We start from the raw sequence: 24,821 nt of genomic DNA, 5'->3' as shown, positions 1-24,821 counted from the left end.
CATGTGGTGTCTGTGACAAACCTTGCCTCTTAAACTGTATTTAATTTTGCACTTTTATTGCCTGGTTCAACTCCTTTACTTCTCTTTTACTAACCTGTGAGTAGTTATTAATCTGAGTGTCTTGGAAGCCTCTTCCAACAACAGCCTTTGTCCAACAACAGCCTCCGTGGTGGAAAGAGGGGCTTGGATGCCATCCCAGGTCTCATGGATTCAGTGTCTCAATTTTTCTCTTGATTTTCTCTGTTTTGTATCTGGTGACATTAAGCTCATTCATCCACTCATTTTTTCTGCACTGTGTGATGTCTCAGGACTAGTTTCAGCTGCTTTCCTTCATCTTCCCAAACAAAACCTGAAGGAAAGGGGAGGGAGAGTGAAGGAACTCTGAAAGATGACCAGAAGCCTGTGAAACAATGCTGTGATGTCATTCTTCAGCTTTGTGTTATGTGATGATGCTTCTCCAGCCAGTGTCAGGTACTGTGTGCTGGCTCCAGCTACACAATGCTGAGCCATGCCCAGCTGTGGGCCAGAGCCCCATCCTCTCTTGAGTGTTGTGATGGGCTGGTTGCAGTCCTGGTTCCATGTGGTCTCATCTCATTCTGCTGCTCACCAGCTGCCTCCATCACCTCTGAGATTGCTGTGGTTGACCTTTTGGTCTGGTGGTCTTCTGGGACATCAACCCCCACTGTGGGAACAGCTCAGGATAGCTCAGTGGTGGGCACCAATGCTCCAGGCTGCCCTGGAAGCAGACAGCCCCAATTCTAATGTCAGGGAGAGTCCTGCTTAGGAATCTTGGGCAGAAGCTGTGTGGGAGAAGCCTCAGCTTCTGGGCTGTCCTTGGGCTTGTCCCAGCCTTGTCCCCTGGCAGCATCCTGCCTGGGGCTGTGTGAAGACCCCAAATGCTGACAGGGCTAGCAGCCCCTGGGCTCCTGTGCCCCCCCACATTTGTGTCCCAGCACCCTGAGCACCCAGGGGTGGGCTCTCTTTGCTCAGTAGCCAGAGCTCTCTTGAACCTCAAGGTCTGACCCAGGCTACACTGAGGAGTGTCCGACCATGGGACCAGTAAGCCATTGGGACAATGCTAGATACTGGGGGAAGAGAAGCTCCTCACCTTGTCCTCAGAGCACATCTCTGATGCCAGGTGAGCATGTGTAGCAGCAGCCCTAGTGGGGACCTGCCTTCCACCCTGTCTGCTGGTTGTTACCACCTGCCTGTACTGCTGCAAGGTCATCCATCTCCACACTGCATCCCACTCAGGACCAGGTAGCACCCAAGAAAGGCTGGGCATGTTGCACACCCACGGGAAGGCAGGGATCAATGGCACCCACCTACGGAATAATACATTTTTATTAGGAAAGCGCTCTGCAGAGGTGCCAGGCTCTCTCATACCAAACTAATCCCTCCAACTCCATTGGATGGGATGCAGGAACCCGAAGGGCGTCCACCTCCGTCCATAAATAGTGCTTCCTCCTGGCCAGGAGCAGCGCCGGGGTGGAGGGGAGGGAAGGTGGCATCGGTCGAAACCAGCTCGACCCCACTCCGGCATGCACCGGCAGTGGAGAGCTGTGCCTGGAGGGCACCGGGGCAGGAGAGCTGCTGCCAGCGATGGATGTGGGGCACATCTCTGGCACTGCCCAGGGCACTGAGCAGCAGCAGCTCCCTCCCTCTCCCGTGCTCCGCAACCCCGAGAGACCGGTGGAGCACGGGAAGCGAGCGGCTCGGTTACTGCAGAATATACCGTGGACACGTCTAGTACAACAAGCGCTGCTTATGCGGTCGATAATACTGCTACAAAAAAAGTGTGTGTGGGGGGGAGGGACGCCACACACAGAGCCCCCCGGGGTGGCGGCTGGACCGGCTCCTTGCGGTCCCGCCCTGCGCGGAGAGGGCGGGCGAGCTGAGACCCGGGCAGAGAGCAGGAGTAGGGCACAGATGAAGGAACCGGGTCCTAGGGCAGGGGGGACTAAGGCAGAAAGGGGGATGAGTGAGGTGGAGGGGGGTAAAGGGAGAATCAAGGATTTTCCAGTGCCCCCAGCCCAGTCCCGGCTCCCACGTTCGCTGGTTGTGCTGGCAAATGTCCTTCCTGGTATGCGGCCGGTGCGGGGCCGGTGCCCGGTTCCTGGTCACTGCACTGCCTGAGCAGGCACAGCAGCTGCCCTGGGTGGCTCCAGGCTCGCTTCCCGGCTCTTCTTCCTGGGAGGCTTCTTAATGGGGGTTTTCTTGGCTGTCTGCTCAGTGGGGAGAGTCTGATCCTGGCCGCTGCCGGCATTTGGCTTCTCCATCCACTTGGGCTCCCCGGCTGCCGTCTCGGCCGCCGCAGGGATCAGTTTTTGCAGATGGGGAGAGGTGGGCAGCAAGGGTTTGCTGGTCTTCTGGCCGCCGGCGGCCGCCGAGCGCTTGGCTTTCTGTGGAGGGGTGGGCTTCTCCCTCTGGGCACCGACCCCGTTCACCCGGATGCCTCCGTCCCCCTTGTTGAGGCTCTGAGTCTTTTCCTTCAGTTGGGCGGCCAGCTCGGAGGCCAGCTGGGGATGCAGCGGCTCGGAGCGGGGCTTGCTGGTGCCAGGGCTACAAGAAGCATCCTTGGTGTCCCCAGCCCGCCGCTCCGGTTGGAAGGCACCCATCTTTCGGAAGGCGTTCTGCACCGCCCCATTGATGGTCTCCATGGGCTCCGAGCCGGCTTTGCTCCTCTGCTTGGGTTTGGAGGGTGACTGCGGCTCCCCGCAAAGGCTGGATTTGCCCTCGGGGACGCCAGGTTCCTTCAGTTGCTTCTGCGCTTTCTCCTTGCTGCGGGCGCCGCCCTTTTCCTCCGCTCTGCCGTGCACGTTGGCCGACGTCTCGCTTGGACTTCTCTTCCTCTTGGCCAAGACCTGGCCTTGCTCGGGGCTGCCGGACCGGGCAGCCACCTGCTCTGGGGACTGGCTGGGTGCCGGCAGCGAGTTGGACTGGCCAGAGTTGTACCTGCCGTGGATCCAGGAGACTTTGGGCTTCGTGGCCGGGTCTGGAGGACGGGGCTTGGTCCTTTCCGGGGATGGCGGCTTCTCGGGGCTGCGGGGCTCCGCAGTGGCATCCTCCTCCTCCTTGGACTGCTTGGAGAGGCGGGCGACCCTGGCGTAGAGCGCGGCGCCAGCCGACCCCGAGCCGCAGGAGGAGCGTTCGCTGTCGGAGGACTTGAGCAGGGGTGTCTCACTGCTGTCGGTCGGGAAAGCTCTGACAGAGCCCGTCTCCTTCAGGAACGTGTATTCTCCTGCATCCTCCCCGCTGATTGGGGCCACCAGCTTGTCCCCGGGGCTGGCAGGTGTCCCTCTGTCCCTGCTGTCACCCATGCTCTCTGTGGGAAGAGAGCACAGCAGTGTCAGGTGGGATGCGCCTGAGGAGGGGAAGGACTGAGATGCTCCTGCAGAACAGTGTCCTGCCAGTTAGGCTCCCAGTCAGAGATCTCCTGGCTCTTAACCCTGGAGCAGCAAATGCTGGAGGAGGGAGCTCTGAAACCGTATGGGAGGCATGACTGGAACCTGCACTCCTTCCTGGGGCACCAGGAACCAGGGTTGCACGGTCCCCACCATGCAAGAGTGACACCTCTCCATAGAGCAGGCCCCTGGTATTGTCCCCAAAGTCCCCTGGGGATACATCCTGCTCACCTTCATGGGGGACACAGTACACAGGCCCCTCGTCCGTGGTGTCAAAGGAGGAGAAGGAGCCACGGGATGACCAGGATGGGGAAGGCTGCTCCACTACAGAGGGTGGCTCAATGAAGCTGCAGTTCAGGGTGTTTTCCAGGTCATGGTGGGCCACTGTGAGGGCAAGGAACTGTTGTCATTGCCTGTTCTGCTGAACCCCCCAGTCCCCACTGCCAGCCAGGAGGGTGGGAGGCTGCACAGCTCCACTGCCCAGCTTCCTGCTGGGTGTCAGGGACAGGGACAGCATCCAAGGCATGGGGACACTTGTTGCTGCACAGTCCCACCAGATCCCTCAGTCAAGTGGCTACAAAAGGCATCAACCAGCAGTGGTGGTGACCAGTACCCCCCATGCTTGGGCTGTGGGCAGCAGAGTTTGTTCAAGCCTCACACTTCCATCTATCTTCGACTCCAGCTGCCCAAATTGAGGGTGCACATGGTGGAAGGACAAGCCACCCAAACCCTGGGTCCCATGAGAACTTGAGGAGTGTCTTGATGGTCACCCATGATCTGTGCAACCCAGCACAGCCACACTGCAAAGAGGGTCCTGGCACTGTGACTGTCCCCTTCCTAGGGAGAAAATTAGCTGTTGGCTTTAATTCCATTAATTCCCACTTCAGCATCACTGACTGCATTTCCTTTTCCATGTGCTTTTGCACATAGATGCAGGATGATCAAAGGAAGCCTGCAGCAGGGGGATGTACATTTTCCCTATTCTGCCATTTTTCAATCCCTTTGCCAGCTTCTTCCCTTCTGAAGCTGAGTAGGAGTATCTGTCCCTTCACGCCCTGGAACTGCCCCTCTGCCAAGGGGCCACCCACAGAGAAGCCAAGTGGAAGAGAGAAACCACCAGAGGAAAAATGGTGTTAATAAAACAAAATAGAGAAGATGAGCAGTTAAGAGTTGTCTGGGCTGGAGTGCCTTTTTTTTCAGCTTGATAATTTTTAAGGCTTTTTTCTGCATAAGCTCATGTCCCAGCACATCCTGAGGGGCTTCCCCAGGTGCCCATAGCTTCAGCAGCCTCCTCGGGTAGCCACAGAACTGAGGCAGCACCCAGCTGGGAGAAGGGACCAATCCTCCCAGTGAGCCATGCAGCAGTAGATGCACTTGTCCCCATCCCCTTCCACTGGCTTTTGTCTCCTGGGACAGTGATAATCTGCCTCCAAAGCAGGGCAGAGCCTTGCTTTGGATGAAGGGCTGCAAAAGGGTGGTCCCAGAGGCTGCTGAGCACTGCCCAGGCTCCCCAGGGAATTGGCAGCCCCAAGGCTGCCAGTGCTCTCAGGCACAGGGTGGGACTGTTAGGGTGTCTTTGCAGGGCCAAGAGCTGCACTGATGATCCCCGTGGGTCCCTCCCAGCTCAGGATATTCTGTGATTCTATGAAAACCCCATGAACAGAGAGGGTACCAGCTGTATGTGGGTATTTCCAGGTATTTTTAACCTTTGACTGAACATCCCAACTGCATCCCAGTCATGCTGCAATTGCCTGCCTGGACTGTTTGAATCTTGCAGCACATCCCTGATTTACAATAAAATAACTTTTAGTGTAATTGGGATGCCCACTTGAATGTTTATCCTTTATTAGGGAATATGGCTTCAGACATGTAGGGCTGTTAAAATGACAGCAGTGCTACACACTCACCCTTGCATAGTTTGGCTTCTTGGAGCAAGGAGAAAAAAAAACCCAAGCAGAGATATTTAAAGAGCAAATGGCCCAGAGAGGGGGAAGCGGCAGCTCCAACATGGCTTTCCTTGTAATAAAAACCAAAAAGAGAAAATTAAAAGCAGCCGTCTGGAAGCGGATGAAGGGAGATGCTTCCTGGGAGGAGGCATGACGAGTGGCTGGGACTCACGGCCACGAGGCGACTCTGGGACTCCAGTGAGACCCGGGACACAGCCAGATTATAAAATAAGGATATGTAGTGCACCTGGAAGTTTTGGGAGGCTTGGGGGCTCCAGCATGGTTGCCAGGGGTTTTTCTTCCCTGGCTGTTGGGGATGAGAGAAATGTGGATGCTTCCGACATATCCCTACCTCTCACTGCTCCCCAAAATCTCCCGGAGCCACAGCATCAGAATAACAAACCCAGCCCTGCCTGCACAGTGGCCAGCTGGTCTCAAGACTGGGATGAGGCAGAAAAGAGCAGCAGAAGAACCATGAGAGAAGGATCCCAGAGTCCTCTTGGCCACCCCCTCCCACTCATGCCAAGCTCCCCATGATTGGCATCACCCTTGGGGCTGGTTGAGCTTTGCTGCTTGGGGAAGAAACATGGTGGGGTGCCGGGCTCAAGTTAGCCCTGGCATCTTCAGGGTGACATGAGCAAATCCCACACACAGGGGTACCCAAACGCTGGCGCTATGGCTGCTGCTGTGAGCCCAGGGTGTGGCCCTCCAGGCTGCCAGCTCGGGTGCAATCCCTGGGGAGATGCTGTGGATCCAGAACTGATGCCAAAACTGGGGAGCAGCTTTTGAGGGAGGAACCTGAGGCTCCAGGCACCTGAAGAGCTTTAGTGGGGCTTCAAGACCCACAGTCCCACCTGGGAATGTTCTACCATGTGTTCACTGGTGTTTGAGGCCAGAAGAAAAAATCCAACCTGGTGTCAGCAAACACATGGCCAGGACTGTGGACAGATCCAGAGTGACCACTGCCCGGGCATCAGCCAGCAGCAGTTTCACTGTGACATCCCCACAAGGTCCTGAGCACCTCCAGCACTGACTTGATCCTTGGGATGGGGCACTTCAGCAACTCTGGGACCCCCCTGCTGGGGCAGGACCAGCGTGGGGAACAAATGGCCTCTGCAGGTGGATACTGCCTGGTGTGGCTTCCACAGCACCAGGTACAGTCATGATGTGGCACCCTGGTCACTGGGCATCAGGGAGACAGCAACCCAGCAGGGCACTGTCACCCTGGGGCCCCCAGACCCAGTGGGGGCTGGAGGCACTGCCAGACCACGTGACAGTAGGACTGGGAGCTGCTGGAGCCTACATGGGCTCCACTGTGCCAGATAAAGCAAGACCTGACCAAAGCCTTTCCCTCCAGGGAGATGCCAGCTCAGCTCTGTGACAGACTCCAGGAACAGCCCCAGCCGGGCTGGGACCCGAGACCATCCTGAGCACCCTCAGCCTTTCCCGGGGCCACTGCTGCCCTGTGTACACAGAGCAGCTGGACTGCTGCCAGCTGCCCGTAGGCAGCCCCCCTTGCCCTCACTGCACACAGGCACCCTCTGTCCTCCCCAAGCCCTTCCCTGGCCCCTTCCACAAACACAGCCTGTATGATCCTCTGTTATCCTTGCAGCAGGAATGTTTCTTGGGCCCTGGCACACCCTGCTCCAGGTAGGGCTTTGCTGTGCCCCACGTGGCGAGGGGTTATCCTCCCACCTTGGATGCTGAAGGTAGTGCATAGTGTGCAGGGATGGGGGTCACCTCTGTGTCCTGCCTGGAATGAGGGACTTAGCCTCACGCTGAGCCCCTGTGTGCCAGGATGTGGCTGCTCAGGGGGTTCCACCAGCATGGCATGCCCAGTGGGGTGCTGGGCTCAGGAAGGGGGCTGGGATTGAAGTGCATCCCAGCACAGGGTGGAGATTGCTGCCTTCACACAAAGTTTAGTCAACAGGGTTGCAGCAGATCCCCAGCTCTCCATGCTGGGAAGAGTTGCAAGGAGAATTCAGAGAATGCAAGGGACAGCATTCCCCAGCTGCTGGATGCCGAAGGTCCCCAGCATCCCTGACAATGCCAGGTCAGGGGCTTTGCCAGGTATGAGCAACTCCCTACAAGCCAGTTCTGTGTCTGGTCTGAGTGGGAAGCTCAACCCAAATCTCTGCCCCTCCATCCTCAACTCTGCTGCACATGGCAGGAGGGAGGCGTCTGCCCAGATGCTCTGGCTCCGGGGGATACTTCAGGACCAAAAGCACTAACAAGGCATCTTGCTGAGTGACAGGGATCATTCCTCTCCAGGGGAACCTCAGGAGAATAAACCCAAAACTACTCAGCAGAGCTCCAGAACAAGGTACAACCTTTGCATCCTCACAAATCAAAATGTGCTTGGAGATCTAGAAGCTGCAAACAGAAAGGGCTGAGCTCCTGCGAGCCAGGCAGCTCACACTAACCATTGAAATGCTCACAGTGATCCGTGTGCTCCTGGCACTGCCCTGCCATGCTCACCACCCTGCTTTGGGGCTGCAAAAGGTGCTCTGAGCCACACTTACTGCCCTGACAGGAGTAAAACCTGGCTTTCTGCACCTTCCCCAAACCCCAGTGCCTTACCCATGACCTTGGGCAGCTTCTGGCGGCGAAGGGGGATGCGTGGGAGTTTCATCCCGATCCGACTGAACCGCCCACACAAACATCTTGGAGGCTTCTTGGCTGCTGCTGGGTCCTGGCTGGAGCTGCAGAAAAGGTAATGGCACTATGAGAGGCACTGCTCCCGTCCTGTGGTGGGGACAGCCTTCATGGGCAACAGAGAGAGGCAGCAGCTCAGGGGTGCTGCAAGTGCAAAGGGGTTTTGGAGTGATAATGGGGCAGATGTGTGCTCAGGCTGAAAGAGTTGAGGAACCACAGAGGTCGCTGCCAGCCCCAGGAACCAGCTTGCACCACACCAGGATGTAGAGCAGTGCCAGGGAATGGTGGGAAGGATAGATGCAACCACAGCCATTGGCAGTGCAGCCCCAAAATATCCACAACACCTGGTCAAGACCCCAAATCTTTAAAAAAAAAATCATCCCAACCCAAAGCCAAACATGTGGCTTCTCTTTATTTGCTCTATGGTTTTGAAGCCTCCTGGGGCCACATTTTCAAGCAATTTTCCACAGCCACAGGAGTGAGTGGCTTTGTGAGTTGACTCAAGGGAACCTGTGCCATGCCCACCACCCCCTGCAAGGGACTGTGCTGTGACAGCTCCATGGGTCACCCAGCCGTCTGGGGACACTGTGGTCTGGGCACCCTGGGAGAGAGGAAACTGTCTGGAGCCATTCCCCCTCTCCCTAGGCCATTCCTCACCTGGTGGGTTTGTGCTTTATCTGCAGGATTATTACCTGCAGCCCGCAGGCTCTCCAAGCCAGCTGTGCCTGGCTGTGATTGAGCTCACAGAGCTGCAAGGGGAGGCTTCTGGAAAATTCCTCTGCAGGGGCTGGTGGCACGAGGAGGTTTTCTCTACATCTGGAGGACCTCCAACAGCCCTCTCATCCCTTGCTGAGCAGCACAAACCTTTCCCCCTGCCTTGGGTCTGTCCCCACTCCTATTTTCAAGGGAGGATGTTGACCTGGTGCTTCTAAAATGCTGTCAGCATCCTGACCTTGCTGCAGGAACCCACCCTCCCAGCTCTGATAATCCATCCTCATGTGGGACAGTCAGAATCCCCCCTGTCCCCCAGGCCTCATCCCTTTGCCCAGGGATTTGTTATGGGGATTTTGGCTGTGCTGTGTAGCCCTTGCTGTTTTCAGGGCCCCCTCTGCAGATCAGCTCCAGACCCTAGTGACTGGAGGGGACTTGGCAGGTCTCCGTGACATTATGGCCCACAAGAGAGAGACAAAATCAGGGAGAGCAGGAAGGTGTTCCCCTGGAAGGGCTCACTCTGAGTACCTCCATCAGCCCTGATGATGCAGCAGGACTGCTCAGACCCTTGTACCCACATGGCGTTATTTGGGCAGCGCAGTTCTGCCTCAGTTTCCCTGCACAACCGCTGCCCCAGCATGGTCTCTGCATCCCCCTGTCAATCCCAGAACCCACTGATCTTCTGCATTCCCAACCTGGTGAGATCCCTCCTGGCCCCAGCACTCACCCGCTGGCTTCGTCCTTCTTGCGGCAGACGCAGCAGCAGCAGAGCAGGGAGAGCAGGAGGATGAGCAGCAACGCCAGGAGGGCCCCTGCCCCGATCACCCCCATCCTCTGGTTGGCCTCTGCAAGGCAGACCCGCGGCTCAGCCTGGGACCAGCCCTGTGCCAGAGCCCAGCCCCGGTGCCTGGCACTCACCCATGTGGCAGGCGCCCGTCAGGGGGTCACAGGCACCATCGTGACAGCCGCAGACTTCGGCACAGTTGGCTCCGTAGCGTCCAGGAGGGCAAGTCAGGTTACAGCTGGAGGGAAGGGCTGGATGAGAGAAGTGCATCCCCCACCCCAGGCACAACAGTGGGAGCCACTTGGCTGCCACCTTCTCCCAAACCCTCCATATTCCAGGGTGCACTCCTCCAGCTTGCTCTGACACAGCTCCTCCGCACCCTGGGGGAGCCCTTAATCCACAGGGATCTGGAGCCCATCACCCACGCAGTGACTTTGCCCATCACTCAAGGGATTCAGCCCAGCTGGATCTCAGACGCTCTTACTGCTCTCTGCATGTCACTTCACCATTAGACACAGTAATTAGGAAAGGTCATTAACCCAGCAGTCACATCTAAAGATATCCTGAGATCACACACAGGGATTCCAGCTCAGCTCTGTGGTGATGTGGCCGTGGCATCCCAAGCCCCACCCCCCACCAAGCCAGGCAGAGCCACAGTGGCCACAAGCTGGGAAAGTGCCCAGGTTGACTTTTTTTTTTTTTTTTGCCTCCAAGAAGGAAAAACAACAGAACAGCCCAAAGACCCTTCCAGTTTGGTTATGCCTGGTGCCAAATCTCCACTGCTGGTAAAATGACTTCCTGATGCTGTCACAGAGATTATGGGGACACACATAAATGGGCACCAATCCACAATACTCAAGGGCTTGAGCATGGAAAACATGGTGTTAGCGGATCCATCCCAAGCTGCCTCTCCAGCCATGGGCCAGGCATCCCAGAGCAGGACCCAGCTGGAGCTGGGAGATGTTGGCAGCATTGCTGGGCACCAAAGCCTCCTCCAGCTGCATCCCAGCTGGATTGGCTGCAGCAGGAAGGAGCCAGTGGGCCCTAGACCAAACCCACTCCCCTGGGGACACAGCTGCCCCCAGTCCTGGGCACTGTGCCCCGAGGCGGCTCAGCCCATTTCACACTCCAACAACTTGCAAAGTGCCACCTTGGCCAAGCCTTGTGCCTGCTGTGTGCCTGTCATGTGCCCATCATGTGCCTGTCAGGATGGGTGCCGAGCTTCTGTGTCTGCCGTGCTGCACTGGGCAGCTAAAGAAGCAGAACAGGAGCAGGGATAGTCCCCCAGCAAGGCCAAACCTCTCACTCCACAACTTGGCCCCACAGATCAGCCCCAAGCTGAGATTTTGGGAGAGCAGAGGAGGGTGATTTTTTCCAGGAGAGTCCTGACACTTCTGGGAAAGACAGAGAAGATAAAGCACTTTGTGCACACATAAATATTTTAGCAGCTGCTCCTTTAGCCTCCTCCTGACACGGAGATGAGAGGACATGCTGTATGGCAAAGATGTTGCTTGTGCTTTCATTGCAGAAATCCCCTTTTTAGCAAAATTGTACCCTTCTGACAAAAACACTGGTTTGGATATAGTCATAGGGATTTGCCTGAGCACCCAGAACGTTCCTGAGCCTGCCTGACTGCACTGCCTGGCACAGCTCAGCTCAAGGTTACAGCACCAAGGCTGCATCCCGAGCATCCCCCATCCCCACCAGAACAGGTTAATCCACACTCTGCCCTCTGGTGCTGTGCCGAAGGCATCACCACACCCCCCAAGGAGCATTCAGACCCTCTCACCTCTGCCTGTGCTACCAAAGGTGGCCACGATGCCCAGGCTGGGCATCCTAAACTGGTGCCAGTGTTCAGCAGCTGTTCCAGCACCACAAATGGTTGGCAATGCCCCACAATACCACCTCCCAAAATGCAAATGCTCCCTGTTTTTATGCCCTGAGTGAAATGCCAGCATAGGCAAGATGCCAGCTCCAAATCCCCATCTTTGCTGTCACCCTCTGTTAATTGCTAGGAAAACCTGAGTACCACACGGCAAGACTTGGGAGAGCTCTCTGTCCCGGCTGGGTGGAAAATGCTTTCCTCATATTTTCAAATAATATTTCAGTCCCATGCTGGGAAAAACTACCCAGGGATGTGAGCAGACCCTCGATGGCCCTTATGTCCCTGGAGTGGGGGAAGGAGGAAGCCTGGGGAAGACCCTAGCCAGAAGCAGAGCTTTAAGCGGGATCCCCGCAAGGATGCCATGCCTGTGAGGCTTGTTATTCTGTGATGTGGTTTTCTCTCTGGTTTTGGATAGAAAGTCCACCCTGGACTTAAAAACCCCCACCAAACCACCACTTTTTGTTGATTTGTTATTTCCAAACAGGCCTTTTCTAAAGCACAACACCCTTTGCTGCTCTGTGAGCTTGTCCTTCCCACTCTGCTCACCAAATCATCCGAACTATCACCCATCAGCGCTTCCACTGCAGGAAACCTCTCAGATGGCAACAGCATAGGGCACAAGGGGGTAAGAGGTGCCTGAGCATCGCCTGTAGCCATGAGGTGCCCCCAGGCATGCTCACCAGTGCCTCACTTACTATGTGCCATGGGAGCCAGGGTGGCAGAGGCACTGCCCAGTCTCGAAGTGGCACTGGCCATTGACGCAGTCGTTGCAGACGAAGGCGCAGTTCTCCCCATATGTCCCGTTCCGGCACTTGGTTTCACACCTGGGAGGGATGAGGGGAAGTGGCTGAAGCACCCATGGCGCTTGGGGACCTCCAGCATCCCTGCACATGCACGGAGACAGTGCTGAATATCACCGTGGTGGCTAGTGGTTTCTGAAGCCAGGAGAGGAGTACAGGGACGGACTGAGCCCACTGACACGGCCATGGAACTAGAGGGAGTCTGTGAGACCCCTGCCCTGTGCCCCTTGAACCCTGGATGCTTGCAGTGGGGCTCAGCTTTCAAGCTGAGATGCTCTTCTGCAAACTCTTGTGCCCAGGATCAGTTCCAGGGCTGCAAAACCCTTCAGTGACCCTGTTGCCTAGGAGAATCAGCGAAGCCAGGCACGGCTCTCCCAGAACCCAATGCTGCACCCAGCTGCACTCACCGGTCTCCAATCCATCCCGGGTTGCAGTGGGAGCATTTGCCATTGATGTGATTGCAGGTGTGGCCATCCTTGCAGGGGGGACAGAGCTTCTCGCAGCCCTCTCCGTAGAAGCCGGGCGAGCAGGGCTGGTCGCACTTGGTGCCATTCCAGCCCGCCTCACACGTCAGGCAGCGCCCATCGGCCACGGTGCATGGCTGCAGGCTCTTGCACTGCCCACACCTGCAACGAGGGGAACCCATCACCCAGCACACCCCAAATCCTTCTGCTGCCACCTCCCACCAGTGCTGGATCAGACCCAGCAGGGATGGTCACTCACCGCCTCCTGCAGCCCTGGCCATAGAAGCCGGCCGGGCACGGCTCGCGGCAGTACTTGCCCCGGTAGCCTGGCTCGCAGGTGCAGGTCCCGTCCACCTGGTTGCACTTGCCCTTGTAGCACTGGCAGTAGCGGTCGCAGCGAGGCCCGAAGGTCCTCTCCCGGCACTGGCAGCGCCCCGTGAACTGCTCGCAGGGCGAGTTGTTGCAGGAGCACTGGTTGTTGCAGCCACGGCCCCACCAACCAGGCTGGCACAGGCAGTTGCCTGTCTGCTGGTCACACTGGGAGTTGTGGCTGCAGTAGCAGGAGCTGGAGCACTGTGGGCCCCACCAGTTGGGCTCACAGGTGCATTTGCCCGTCTTCTGGTCGCACTTGCCGTGCTTGCAGAGGCAGATGTTCTCGCACTTGGGGCCCCAGCGGTTGAGGTTGCAGGTGCACTGGCCTGTCACGTCCTCGCACTGCCCATTGGGATGGCAGGTGCACATTTCCTTGCAGTCGGGACCCCAGAACTGCCGGGGACACTCTGTGGGGAGAGCCATCAGTCTCACCACTGCCCAAAGGGACAAGCCCACGCCAGACACCAGAGGAGACCCCCAGTCCCAACAGCACCTCCTGACCACAGTCCTCCCTCTCCTCTCCCCAGTGCACTGTATCTAAGAGGAAACCCTGGCAAGGGGACAATGCCCTGGGAAACACAGCCAGGCGAACGGCAAGGGCAGAGCTAGAAGTTCCATCCCTGATGATCTGCTCTGGAAAGTCACCCCAGGATGAGCCGGGTCCACCCCGGTGTACCCCCTCAGGACACAAAGGCACCCGCCAGTACTCACTGGTGTCGCAGTTGGCACCAAAGTAGCCGTGACGGCAGCGGCACTCGCCGGGCCTGACGCATACCTCGTTCTCCTTGCAGGTGAAGTTCCCCTCGCACACGGCTGGACAGATGGGCAGACAGCAGGCATGAGTAGCAGTGCTTGCTCCCTAAAGCCCCCCAGGCCCCCCCAGAGCAGAAAAAGGGCTGTGCAGTGACCCTCTGAGTGCTGCTGAGCTGTGGCACTGTGACCATCCTGGCAAGCAGATGCCTGGGCTGGATGGGCCCCTTTCCAGAAAAATTCCACCAGCCTCCTGTCACCCAGCTCAGCTCCATCTCTGCCACCCAGATAGGATGCCACCCATCCTGGCCACCAGCCTCCTGCCACCCAGCCAAGCCATATCCCTGCCAGAGGCTGCACCCAACGGTGCTGTCCCTTGCTCACCTCCGCATTGCTAGAGGGGAGAAGGGGACATGGAGTAGAGGGGTTGTGGGCACTGCCATCCCAGCACTGCCTCTCCCATGTGGCCACCTGCCCCCAAAGGCCACCAGCCCCTCTCCTGCTGAGGGGACCTCATGCTGAGACTGATGCCTGGAGCCAGACAAGTATAGGATGTGATGCAGGCAGCACTTGCAGATCCCACACCACCCTGGACAAACTTCCTTAGGCACTGGGACAGGGAGAGACAACCACCCATCCCAGCCACCTTACCTGGGAGTTGTTAGACCTATGTTGATGGATATTATAGAAACCCCTAAAATAGACAGATTACACAGGTTAGGAGCAGTGAGTCTAAAGGTTAGAGCAGGTTCGGGGGCAGGAGATGGGAACAGCTTGCTGTGGGACCATCCTCCCCCCATTGTCCTGCCAGATCCTGTCCTTCTCCCTTCCAAACAGGCCACATCCCATTCCCAACACATGCAGCGAGTGGTTACAGGGCTCATGCACAGTGGGTTAGTTGGTTATGTGGGCTTTGGTCCCAGCTGCAAAACACCACCTCCAGTTCTCCTGGGGTGTGATGAGCCCTGTGGCCAGCTGAGACTGGGGGAGCCCCAAAGCAGCTGTCTTCACTCTGGTGGCAATGCAGGGAACAATGCTCCCAGGGTTTCATGCTGAACATCCATGCTGGGCTCACTGTGGCCCCCAGTTAAGAGCTGACACCTTTTACAGCCCCAGTCCAAGCTTAGTGGTCTTTGGCAGCCTCAGCAGCCTCTTCCCAGGGAGGCCATGAGAGACCACGTGCCTGGTCTGGGCAGCTTTGGCTTCACTGCTAGCTCTGGCTCAGGTCCCCACGTCGCTGCAGCATCTGTGGGGAATCTCAGTCCCATCCCTGCAGCTGCACCTTCACCCTCGGGGACACTTCACTGTCCCTTAGGACCCCGAGCAGCATCCCCAAGTCCTCAGACTGGTAAGGAAAGAAACCCCCACAGCTCTGTGCTCCCTGACACTGGGGCTGAGCACCCATTCCATCCACTCGGTGCTGGCCTGGGGCACTGCAGGGAGGCAGGTCCCCAGGACAGGGGGTCCCAGCCACAGGAAACATTAAGGTGGCCCCTGACAGTGGTGGTGAGGCTCAGTGAAGGATGGGCAGAGCCCAATGAAGCAAAATGCTGGTGTTTACCTATTAAACACTCGCTCCCTTGTTGCCTCCATCCCAGGCAGCACACGAGAACTGAGGAGCTGCAGAGATAAAAAAAAGCATCACAAATAGTTACAACCCTCAGATAGTCCTGGAACTTCCCAAAAACCCACCAGGAGCACTGAAGCCATGGTGGTGAGAGGTTCTGCTGGGCGTTTCTGCACTTCCAAAGGGGAAGGAGAGCTCTTGGCTCCTCCTCCAGCACACAGAAAGTTCATGGATCTGCTGGAGGATCCCATGGATACCCCACCAGCCATTAAGGTGATGCTAGGAATAAGAACAGGACCAGTTTTTTTCCCATTAATAAGGAGTGATGAAAAAGCAAAAGTCGTGTTTGCAACCTCCACAATAAAAAAAAAATCCAAAGGACCCACCCCCCCCCCCCAAAAAAAAAGAAAAAAAAAGAAAGAAAAAAAAAAGAGCTGGGAAAAAAGGAAAGGTTCTAAATGTCCCAGGGGAAAACATGATTTAAATTGCAGACTTGGTGCTTTGTGGCCTGGGGTTGGAGCCCCAAAGGCAGGCTGGAAGCACCTGGCTGGAATAGCTGGAACACAGCCAGCTCCCAGGGAATGTCCCTATGTAGAAGGACGAGGAGGCCAACTGCAGGCAGCTGGAATGTGTCCCTGAGCTCTTGAGAGTCCTGGAGTGCCACCACCTCCAGGGACTACCAGGCACAGGATCATCAGGCAGGACATTTTTGGCACAAGCTTGATCAGGATAGGCGCTCAGACCTACACAGAGGCTCAGCCAGGGATGCTCAGTTCTCTGCTGGGAAGGGACACGTGGGGACATCTCACCCAGACCCCCCCCCCAAGGCAAATGTCTGGGGCTCGTGATGCGGCAGTTAGGGGTGAGGAGTACACTCCCCATGACCCCACAGAAATCCCTGCTCATCCCTGGAGCCACCCACTCATCCTTGGGGTGACCCACACCGCCTGGTCCCACAGGCGAGGGAGCAATGCTGGAGGGTCACAAGCAGCCCAGGCGGATGCTGCAGTCAAGGAAAACTTCACCCGGGCTGGTCTGGCGGTGCAGCCTGGAATGCATCTGGCTTTTTTTTTTTTTTTTTTTTTTTCCCTTTTCCTCTTTATATGTAACAAATGCAGAAGAGGAGGAGACAGTGAGGAAGTATTCGCTTGAAACCCAGCGCAGTCACAGGACCACGTCTGGCTGCCAGACCGCCTCATCCATCGGGGCGAGAGCTGCCAGCGGCGCCGTGGCCAAAGCGGGGTCCTGGGGCTGCTGCTCCCTCCCCGGCCCTCAGGGCAGCACCCACGCCCCAGCCAGGAGCACCGTGTCCCCCTTGTCGGGGCGGACAGTGAAAAATTGGAAAGGAGGCAGAAAAGAACCACAAAAATGATTCAAGGCCTGGAAAAAATGCCTTGCAGCCGGAGCCCAAAATAGCTCCATCTATGCAGCCTGTGGAAGCAGCCCCAAGATGCTGCGACGGCAGCAGCACAAACACCCCCCTACAGGGACCCCAGGGCTCAATGGGGGGCTCTGCTCCTGCAGAGCATGCGAGGGGTTAATGGCAAAGGGGGGCCAACCACCAAATCACCTTCCTGAGAACTGGGCAGGCTGTAGACAAGGTCCTTTTCTGCAAGAGGCTTTGGGCTGTGCCCCCCAAAAAGCTTTGCCAGCTGTGCTGGGATACCCAGGCAGAGGTGGAGAAGGGTCCATGGTGCTCTTGCCCTCCCATGGCATGGCCAAAGCCTCACTGCTGCACCTGGGGTTGCTTTCACCAGTCCAGCCTTTAGAAATTCAGTTTGGTGGCTTTTAGAATGAAAGCATCACAGGTTTGTAAGAGGAAACCCTTCCACCTGGGAAACATGCCTCCAACAGCCCAGCCTGGCCACCAAAACAGGCATCACAGGAAATGTGCCAAAAAGTATCCTTTGTGATGAGCTGATGGTGGGAAGCTGGGAGTTACTGGGACATGGTGGCAGGAGGGAAAAACTGCCATGAGCTGGAGGAGGTGAGCAGCACCACAACTACCTCCAGCTGGGAGCCAGCCCACCATCTCACAGGATTTGAGTTTATCTATTCCCTGATAGCTAATCTCTTCTTCCCTGAGCCTGCTGATGGCCTCTTACACCCTGCTCAGTACCCATCTCATTTATCAGCAGCTTTGACAACAAATAAACTTGGTCCTGTGGCAAGGAGAGGTAGCCAAGATGTGACACTGGGAAACCATTGCTCCCAGTGGGTCCCAGCACAGCCAGCCCACAGAGTGTCAGTGCTGGCTGCAGGTCACCAATGCTCATCAGGGTGGGGGATTAAAAGATGTTTCATGGCCACAGCTCCGTGACAAAGGGCTTGCTCCATGTGTCCCCTGACCACTGGAAAAGGATAACTGAGAAATGTATTTAAAAGCTCGCTCCTGACCCACACGGATATGACACTTCAAACGTCCACTCTGCAAATACTTTCTTTCCTTCAAAGCAATATAAATGCTGGGAAAAAAACAATGAAAAGCTGCCTCTGAGCTGTGGCCTGGGCTTGAGACCTCAGCTGATGTGGAGGAAAAGGAGTGGGCTGTGTGCAGAGCTGGAGCTGTCACCTGCAGGGACAAGTCCTCCATGCTAGCCCTGCTGCTGAGCCATAGCCACATCCTGCTCATGCTGAGCAACACTGGGATCTCAGCTAATGATCACGGGCTTTTCACAGAGGTAGAATATTTTTCTTGTGGATTAGTATCCCATGCTGCTCCTGGAAATCACTTTACCAATGGCTACAGAGAGGCCTCTGAGGCAGGAGGGGTGCCTCCTCAGTCAGACCAGCACAGCCTGCCCTGAACAATAAGGAGCAGGCTCACATCCCTAAAAGCAGGAACAAGACTCTGGGGCTCAGCTGGGAGCTGCTGCATTTGGTCCCATGTGAGACCACCCAGCTCAGCCCAGTGGATGGAGCTGCAAAGGAGCCCTGCAGACACCCAGCATACTCCTGGTGCTCAGAGAACCACTGACACCCTCCCCATCCCCAGTGCTTCTCCATCCCTGCCTTGCTGCTCCTAACCCCAGTGCTAATCTTCCTCTGTGTCACCCATCTCTTGGTGCCACCCAGCTGGCACAGTGTTCCTGGGACAACTGGGTCCCAGGCACTGGCACTGCCCAGCTGCTGCCAGCTGCAGCTCTCCGACCCCAGCCTCAGGGTGCAGACAGACAGACAGATATCCCCAGGGCAGGCAGGAATAGGATCATGGGCATAAATAGAAACCCTTCAAGCAGAGAAATAAAATTGAAGACCAGAGACTGGAAAAGAGAGTGTTAGCAAGAGAGCAGGACAGGGTCAAAGCAGTGCCCAGGCTGTCACCACTGGCACCTTTGGTTATACCAATGGGAAACCACATATAAAAGAACTTCAAATTTAAGGACAAGTTGAATTTAGAACACAAAACCCCAAAGAGCTCCAAATATGCCCATTTCTTCTGCCCTAAATTATTCCTTGAATTTCTACTTGGGAGCCAGGTCTTAAGAAGTCACACAATCCTGAGCCCTCTGAAACCTATGGTGGCATCTCCACAGGATGTCTGGATGGGCTTTGCAGAGGTAAGGGTCCAACAAGCTCCAACAGCCTTGGGTGGAGGACATAGGGACCTCCTCCCAAGGCCACCTCCAATCCCACTGCCCCCGGCCCCAGGATCTGCAGCACCAGGGCCTTGGGGCCACTGGGGTGAGTTTGGATGGTAACATATGGGGGGGTCCTCCCTGTTCTTTGTACACAGCAGTGATGGGGGTGGGTGCCAAGTGAGTGGGTGGAGAGGGAAGAAGGGTTTGCAGAAGGGTGAGGGATAGAAAATGATGCAAACATCATCTGAGCTTCCTAGGGACTGTCTCTGCCCTACCATCCCCAGCTCCTAGGCTGCCTTGAGGCCCCAGTCCTGCCAGAGGATGGACACAACCAACCCACTCAACAGCCAGTGCCTCTTGCATAGCCCATGGCAGCCACGGGTGGCACAGTGAGGGAGTCCGAGCCCTGTGGTGCTGGTGCAGCACCTCCCCCACCTTCATCCAGTGGGGATGAGGGTGTCCTTCTGCACGGGGGAGAAGCCAGACACCTCATCCCCAGCACGTGGGGCAGCATACAAGGAACAGGGTGGGGACACTACTCAAGTTCCCTCTGCCAGCCCAAGATGAGGCAGCAGCTTTGCTGTGCACACGATGGGCAGCCGAGGAGGGACGGCTCCCTGCTGTCAAGGAACAGCTCCGGTGGGAGCTGCGGCCGCTCTGGCTCATAAAATGCCTCCTTAGGAAACTCCGCCTGTAATTTGAGGAGGGGGCACCAGCGCCCTGTGGCCCTGCTGAATGGAGCCATTATGCGGCCCCTCTCGCTCGAAGCACATGTTTTCCTTGTGGACTCGTCTGACCTCACAGGCGAGATGTAAAGGTGCATTTATGGCCTGGCCCCCCCATCAAGCGCAGGGGATCCAGGTCTCCCTGGCGGGAGGCAGCGGCTGTGGGCTCTCTCCCCTCTTGCTGGGGCCAGCCTGGCCCAGGAGCCTGGGCAGACCGAGCCTGAGCACTGCAGAGAAGCTCTGCTGAGGTGATGCTCTGCAAAGGGACCTGTGGGACACGCTGGGAGCCGGGACAAGTCAGTGCCACCTCCTGAGACCCTGCCCCCAGATAAGTAGGCAGGATATGACCCCCGGGACAGCTAGACAGTGCCAGCACCCACTTTCTGAAGCCAAGCACGAGGGTCCTGGGGCTGCCAACTCCACAATCCCCAGCAACCTGGGGCAGCTTCACCATGATACCCAGAGCATCCTGTATCCCACCAGATCAGGGTCAGCAGGGTAACGCGGATCCCTGGAGACACCCAGGACAGGCTCCCCAGCGCAGATCCTGCCCCAGGGATGGAGGATTGCCCTCCGTCCCTCTCACGACTCCATCCCCAGAGACACCCAAACCCAGCTCCCTACAAGAGAATCGGCCCCCGGCATCCAGGACTGGCTCCGGAGACATCCAAGACCGGTTCGCCAGAGTCCCCCGGGGATCAGGACCAGCCTCCACGTCCCTGGCCCCGCTCGGGCTCAGCTCCTCACGCTCTCCCCGCCGCCGGCTCCCCCCGCCTCAGCCGCGCACAGGACGGACTTTGTCTTGGAAGGCGCCCAGCGCCGCGGCTGCCCGGGATGGGGGATGGACCGGCGAGCCCGTCCCGTCCCGTGGCCTCGGCCCCGGCCCCGGCACGGCGCTGGGGGTCTCGTCCCGCCCCGCACACCTGCCCGCCCCCGCTCCTACCCGCCGGCCCTGCAGACGTTCCTGCCGCGGGGGCTCAGCTCCTGGGCGGCTCCGCGGCTCAGCACCGACAGCAGCAGCAGCGGCAGCAGCGCGGCCCCGGCCCGGGCGCGCCGGGGCGGCCGCAGTCCGCGGGCCGCCATCAGCGGCGGAGCGACGGGGCCCAGCCGGACCCGGCACAGCCCCTCCAGGGCCGGGCGCTGCGCCCCCGCCCCGGCTCCGCCGCTCCCGGTCCCCGCCCGCCCCGATCCCCGCCGGTCTCCGCTGCCGCTCGGCGGGCGGAAGCCGCGCTGCGATCGCTCCGCCGCCGCCTCCCCCGCGCCCCTCTCTGCAGCGGCGGGAGGGGCTCCGCCGCCAGCCAGGAAATTCCGCATTGGTTCCCCTGACGGCGGGCCAGGCTCCGGGGGCCGCTGCCGCCGCCGCCCCGGCCCCGGGCAGCGCCGCCCCGACGGCCCCGAGAGGCTCCACCGGGTGGGCAGCGCCGCCGAAATCGGGGAGGGTCCCCGAGGGGGAATGGGAGGATGCGGAGTCCTGGCTTCCAGCGCAGCCCGGGGGTCCAGCAGCTCCCGGGAGTCCTGGGAGTCCAGTGGCTCGGGGTGTGGAGCCACTGGAACCGCGAACCGATAGCACCGGGGATCGGCTGTCACGGCGGATTGGAAGCCTCAGAGCCCCGGGAGTCCCCAGCAGTCTGATGGTCCCCGGGCTCTGGCTATCCCGGGATCCAGCAGCTCCAGGGCTTTGACAGCCGAGGGTGAGCTGCGGGTTTTGACTGTCCCGGAGGTCTGGCAGTCCCAGGCTCTGGCCGTATCTGGGATCCGGCAGCCTGAGATGCACAACAGCCCTGAGATCTGTCTGACCTGTGATTCCAGTAGCTTCAGGGGTCCCACAGTCGTGGGTGCCCAAAGACCCGAGGGTCAGTCTGTCCTGGCAGTCTGGTGGCTGTCAGGAGCCCGAAAACCCCAGTACTCACCTGAGCCAGGGATCCAGCAGCTCCAGATGCTGGAGACAGCCCCAGGATCTAGCTTCCCCAAGGGTCTGGTAGCCTCAGGTGTGTGACAGCCCCAGTGTCCATCTGTCCTGCATGTCCAGCAGGTGCCAGATGCCAGTGAACTGGCATCTCTATGTGTCTGGCAGCCTGGACCAATCTGTTGGGAGCCATGCAGGACCCGTGGGAGCCAAGTGGTGCCTGCAGCAGCAGAGCCAAGGACCCTGTACAATGCCAGAAAGGCTTCAGAGCAGCCCCACTGTAAGGACACAGCTGGGAATCAGGGGGGACACCCTGGACACCTGCACAAGTCCCACACCTCTAGCATGGTGGGGCAGTCAATAAACCTCCTCAGCCTGACACTGCAGCAGCACTGAATGGGCCAGGGCTTTCTTGGCCACCATCCTGTGCCAGATGGATTTTCAGCTTAATGGTCACTTGCAAGAGATGCCTCAAGGTTCTTTGAGCTCCCAGGACACCTGATAACAGTATGGGGGAAATGTGGATGGGGACATCCTGGCCATCTCCCTTAAGGTAGTGCAAATGCAGCTGGATAGCTGCATGCGTCTCCTGAATGCTGATGGCTTGCACAGAGCTAGGGAAGGTGTACAGACAGTGCATCTCCCAAAGAGCTGCCTCTGAGCACCACACACCGCCGGGGATCTCCTGTGGATGGGGAGCCTCCATCCCTGTAGGCATGAGTTGGGCAGCATCCTTCTCGAGAGGAGCAGGGAGTTCTGAGCACCTTGGGATCCTTGCACCAAGCAGAGAGTAAAGGCATTTGGTGGGTTCTCTCCATCTTCAGTATTGGCAATACTGATGCACATGAAGGCTTCTCTCCTGCTCAGACAGGTGACTTCTGACGGAAAGTCTCTGGTTGTCTTACCAGTGGGAATGTGACCCTAGGGTAGCAGCTCCTCTCCCCCCTCCTTTTTTCCCTTGCACATTCCATGTGTTTGGCAGTAGCACCAGGGAGTAGCATCCCTTGTCCATCTCCCTCTGCTGCCACATCCCTGTTCCCCCTGCCTCATTCTGCTCACAGGCGCAGGAATGTGAAGACCATAGAGGCACAAATTGCTTCCTTGGGCTGACTCAGCCTCAAGCTGAGCTCGGCATCCCTTTCTGCTGAGGAAAGTGGGATGGGGAGGGTCAGCTCCAAAGTTAGGCAGAAATCTGAGTTTGGTGGGGGTGCCACCCCTGGCGGTTCTGCCCACCTTGAGCTGTAGCCCCACTCAGGCTGTTTCCACAGCTTCATTCCCCTGCATTGTGCGGAGCAGCCCTTTGTGCTCTGCTGTCTCAGTCACAATGAGCCAGGGCAAGATCACACTGCCTCACCTTCGCTGTGCTGGTGCTTTGTGCAAGGATATGTCAGCTTTTGTATGATTTTTTTGGCTTCCATAAACTTAACTTCTCTTTCTCTCAGCCAGCAGGCAATGCAGCTCGACTCTTCCGTTTCTACCTGTGTAACCCACAGCAGGGCAGGGACTGAGCTGCAGCCAGGGAGATAAGCTGCTCCCTCAGAAGATGCTGCCAGCTGGCATAAGAGGCTGGAGAAGCTGAGGATGCCATGGGGAAGAGGCGAAGGGAAGTTTCACAGTGCTCTGGGCTGGTTGGTGCTGTCAGGGCCTGGGCACTGCACATCCCACAGGTAGCACCCACCCCTCCCTCCTCTCCCACTGGTCCCAGCCAGCCTGTTGTCCGTGCAGAGCTTGGCCCATGATTTCCATCACTCTATTATTTGCAGTTCCTATTTCAGACCCTGCCAGGCGCCTGTCTCCTGTCATTCTGTGTTTTGGAAAACACCACAGAAGAAAGAACCCCCAGCACTATAATATTTCCAAACACAAAACTAAGTAAAAAGATGCTGTTTTGTCAATGCTTCGGTGGGCAGAACTGCACAGCGGGGCATGGTGGGACCTACAATATGAGGGACTTGTCGCCATCCTCACTGTGCTCAGGCTGTCAGGATGGTTTCTGTAAGGATATGGCTCTTTCCCCTTCCAACACCCCACTGCTGCAGAGCAGCCTTGCAAGCAGCAAGGCTGCAGCACAGGGTCCTACATACACACCGCCTTTCCATGCCTCCTCTTCCTTCAGGACAAGCATAAAACAGCAGCAAAAGCTAAAAATGAGCAGTGTGGGGAATGCCTGGGATATGGGAGGGTTGGTCGGGTCAGTGCACCCAGAAATAAAAGCAGGAGATCAGGGAAAGGCTCTGCTCCCAGAGAGTGCTGGGCACTGCCCAGGCTCCCCAGGGAATGGGCATGGCCACAAGGCTGCCAGAGCTCCAGGAGCCTTTGGACAGCACTGCCAGGGATGCCCAGGGTGGGGTTGGTGGGGGTCTGGGCAGGGCCAGCAGTTGGGCTTGCTGAATCCCTGGATCTGGCAGGGCCAGAAGCTGGATCCTTGTGGGTCCCTTCCAGCTGAGGACATTCTGTGAAAGGTTTTGGGGAACTGGGGGTTTGGGGGTTTCAAAGGCATCCTGTGCCTTGGGTGTTCAGGACGCACACCTGCAGCCCTACACAGCCCCTGCAAACAGGCGCACACAACACCACTGACCCAGGCTGCAGAACTGTCCTGTCCTAGGAAGAGGGCTGAGGAGGGGATTATCTGCAAAAGGGAAGGCAGAGAGGGGCTTCTGGTGCCCTCCTACACAGATGACTGTGGGTCTTTGCTGAAGCCCACAGTGCTCCTGCCTCAGCCAGCCCTGGCTGCAGCTGCAGCAGCAGAGCTCAGCCCCTCAGGCACCAGGGTTCTCTGTGCCACTGTCACAGCATCCTGCATGGGCTGGAAGGCAGCCCAGGGCCTAGAACATCTCCTATATTCCCTTAAATTCCAGGAGCCCAGCTGCTGCCTGCACCAGTGCTGTTCTGGTCCCATGCTCCAGGCAAGGCTCCCTGCTCCCCTCCAGGTTTATTATTTTAAGGCAGAAGAGTCTCAGCTAGAGAAAAGGCAGGAGATGAACCAGCTCTGGAAAGCTGAAACATAACCCCTTTGGTGTGGGTGGCTCACCAAATAAAGGGGCTGACCCCAGAAAAAAGGAGACACTGCCACAGCTCCAGGCATGGAATCCCAGAGATGCCTGTGGTCCTGCAGAGCCCAGGGAAAAGTGCCCCTAATTTGAAGCATGAAAGCCTGCAGGGTGCATGTCCCCCAAAAGCAGGTCTCTCCCATACTGCCACCCTCTCTTCTGCCAGTATGGGGATGGCCCAGGGCTCCCAGCTCCCCTCAAACCCATCACAGGAAGCTCCA

General features: G+C 57.7%; 1 protein-coding gene and 1 long non-coding RNA gene across 3 annotated transcripts in view; both read right to left on the bottom strand.

The window, feature by feature from the left end:
- LOC137484980 (uncharacterized) overlaps window positions 1-24,821 on the bottom strand; it is a 344,848-nt gene that overhangs the window by 2,058 nt on the left and 317,969 nt on the right. The gene's annotated exons all lie outside the window — the stretch shown is intronic.
- On the bottom strand, window positions 5-20,973 carry SCARF2 (scavenger receptor class F member 2). 2 transcript variants are annotated; one of them, XM_068209225.1, is made up of 12 exons: window positions 20,588-20,668; window positions 15,333-15,391; window positions 14,423-14,465; window positions 13,733-13,834; window positions 12,909-13,428; window positions 12,593-12,811; window positions 12,081-12,209; window positions 9,635-9,738; window positions 9,444-9,561; window positions 7,931-8,052; window positions 3,636-3,788; window positions 5-3,325 (listed from the first exon to the last, which is right to left on the bottom strand). In XM_068209225.1, exons 5-12 carry the CDS (start codon window positions 13,388-13,390, stop codon window positions 2,121-2,123), a joined length of 2,532 nt encoding a protein of 843 aa, XP_068065326.1. In that variant the 5' UTR covers window positions 13,391-13,428; window positions 13,733-13,834; window positions 14,423-14,465; window positions 15,333-15,391; window positions 20,588-20,668; the 3' UTR covers window positions 5-2,120. The 2 variants fall into 2 exon arrangements, with proteins under 2 accessions (XP_068065326.1, XP_068065325.1); XM_068209224.1 differs by lacking the exon at window positions 14,423-14,465 and having other exon boundaries at window positions 20,588-20,973.

This window comes from Anomalospiza imberbis, chromosome 18 (genome assembly GCF_031753505.1).
Source record: "Anomalospiza imberbis isolate Cuckoo-Finch-1a 21T00152 chromosome 18, ASM3175350v1, whole genome shotgun sequence".
In the NCBI taxonomy this organism is placed as follows: Eukaryota; Metazoa; Chordata; class Aves; order Passeriformes; family Viduidae; genus Anomalospiza; species Anomalospiza imberbis.
This window is presented reverse-complemented; position numbering and strand designations above follow the sequence as displayed.

Excerpts from the sequence above, each read along its gene's own strand:
- SCARF2 (XM_068209224.1), bottom strand. The coding sequence starts at position 20,958 with ATGCGGAATTTCCTGGCTGGCGGCGGAGCCCCTCCCGCCGCTGCAGAG. Across the intron at positions 12,812-12,908 it reads GGCCAGGGCTGCAGGAGGCG|GTGTGGGCAGTGCAAGAGCC; the intron begins GTGAGTGACCAT and ends CCCTCGTTGCAG. Across the intron at positions 3,789-7,930 it reads GAAGCTGCCCAAGGTCATGG|TGGCCCACCATGACCTGGAA; the intron begins GTAAGGCACTGG and ends TTGCCCTCACAG.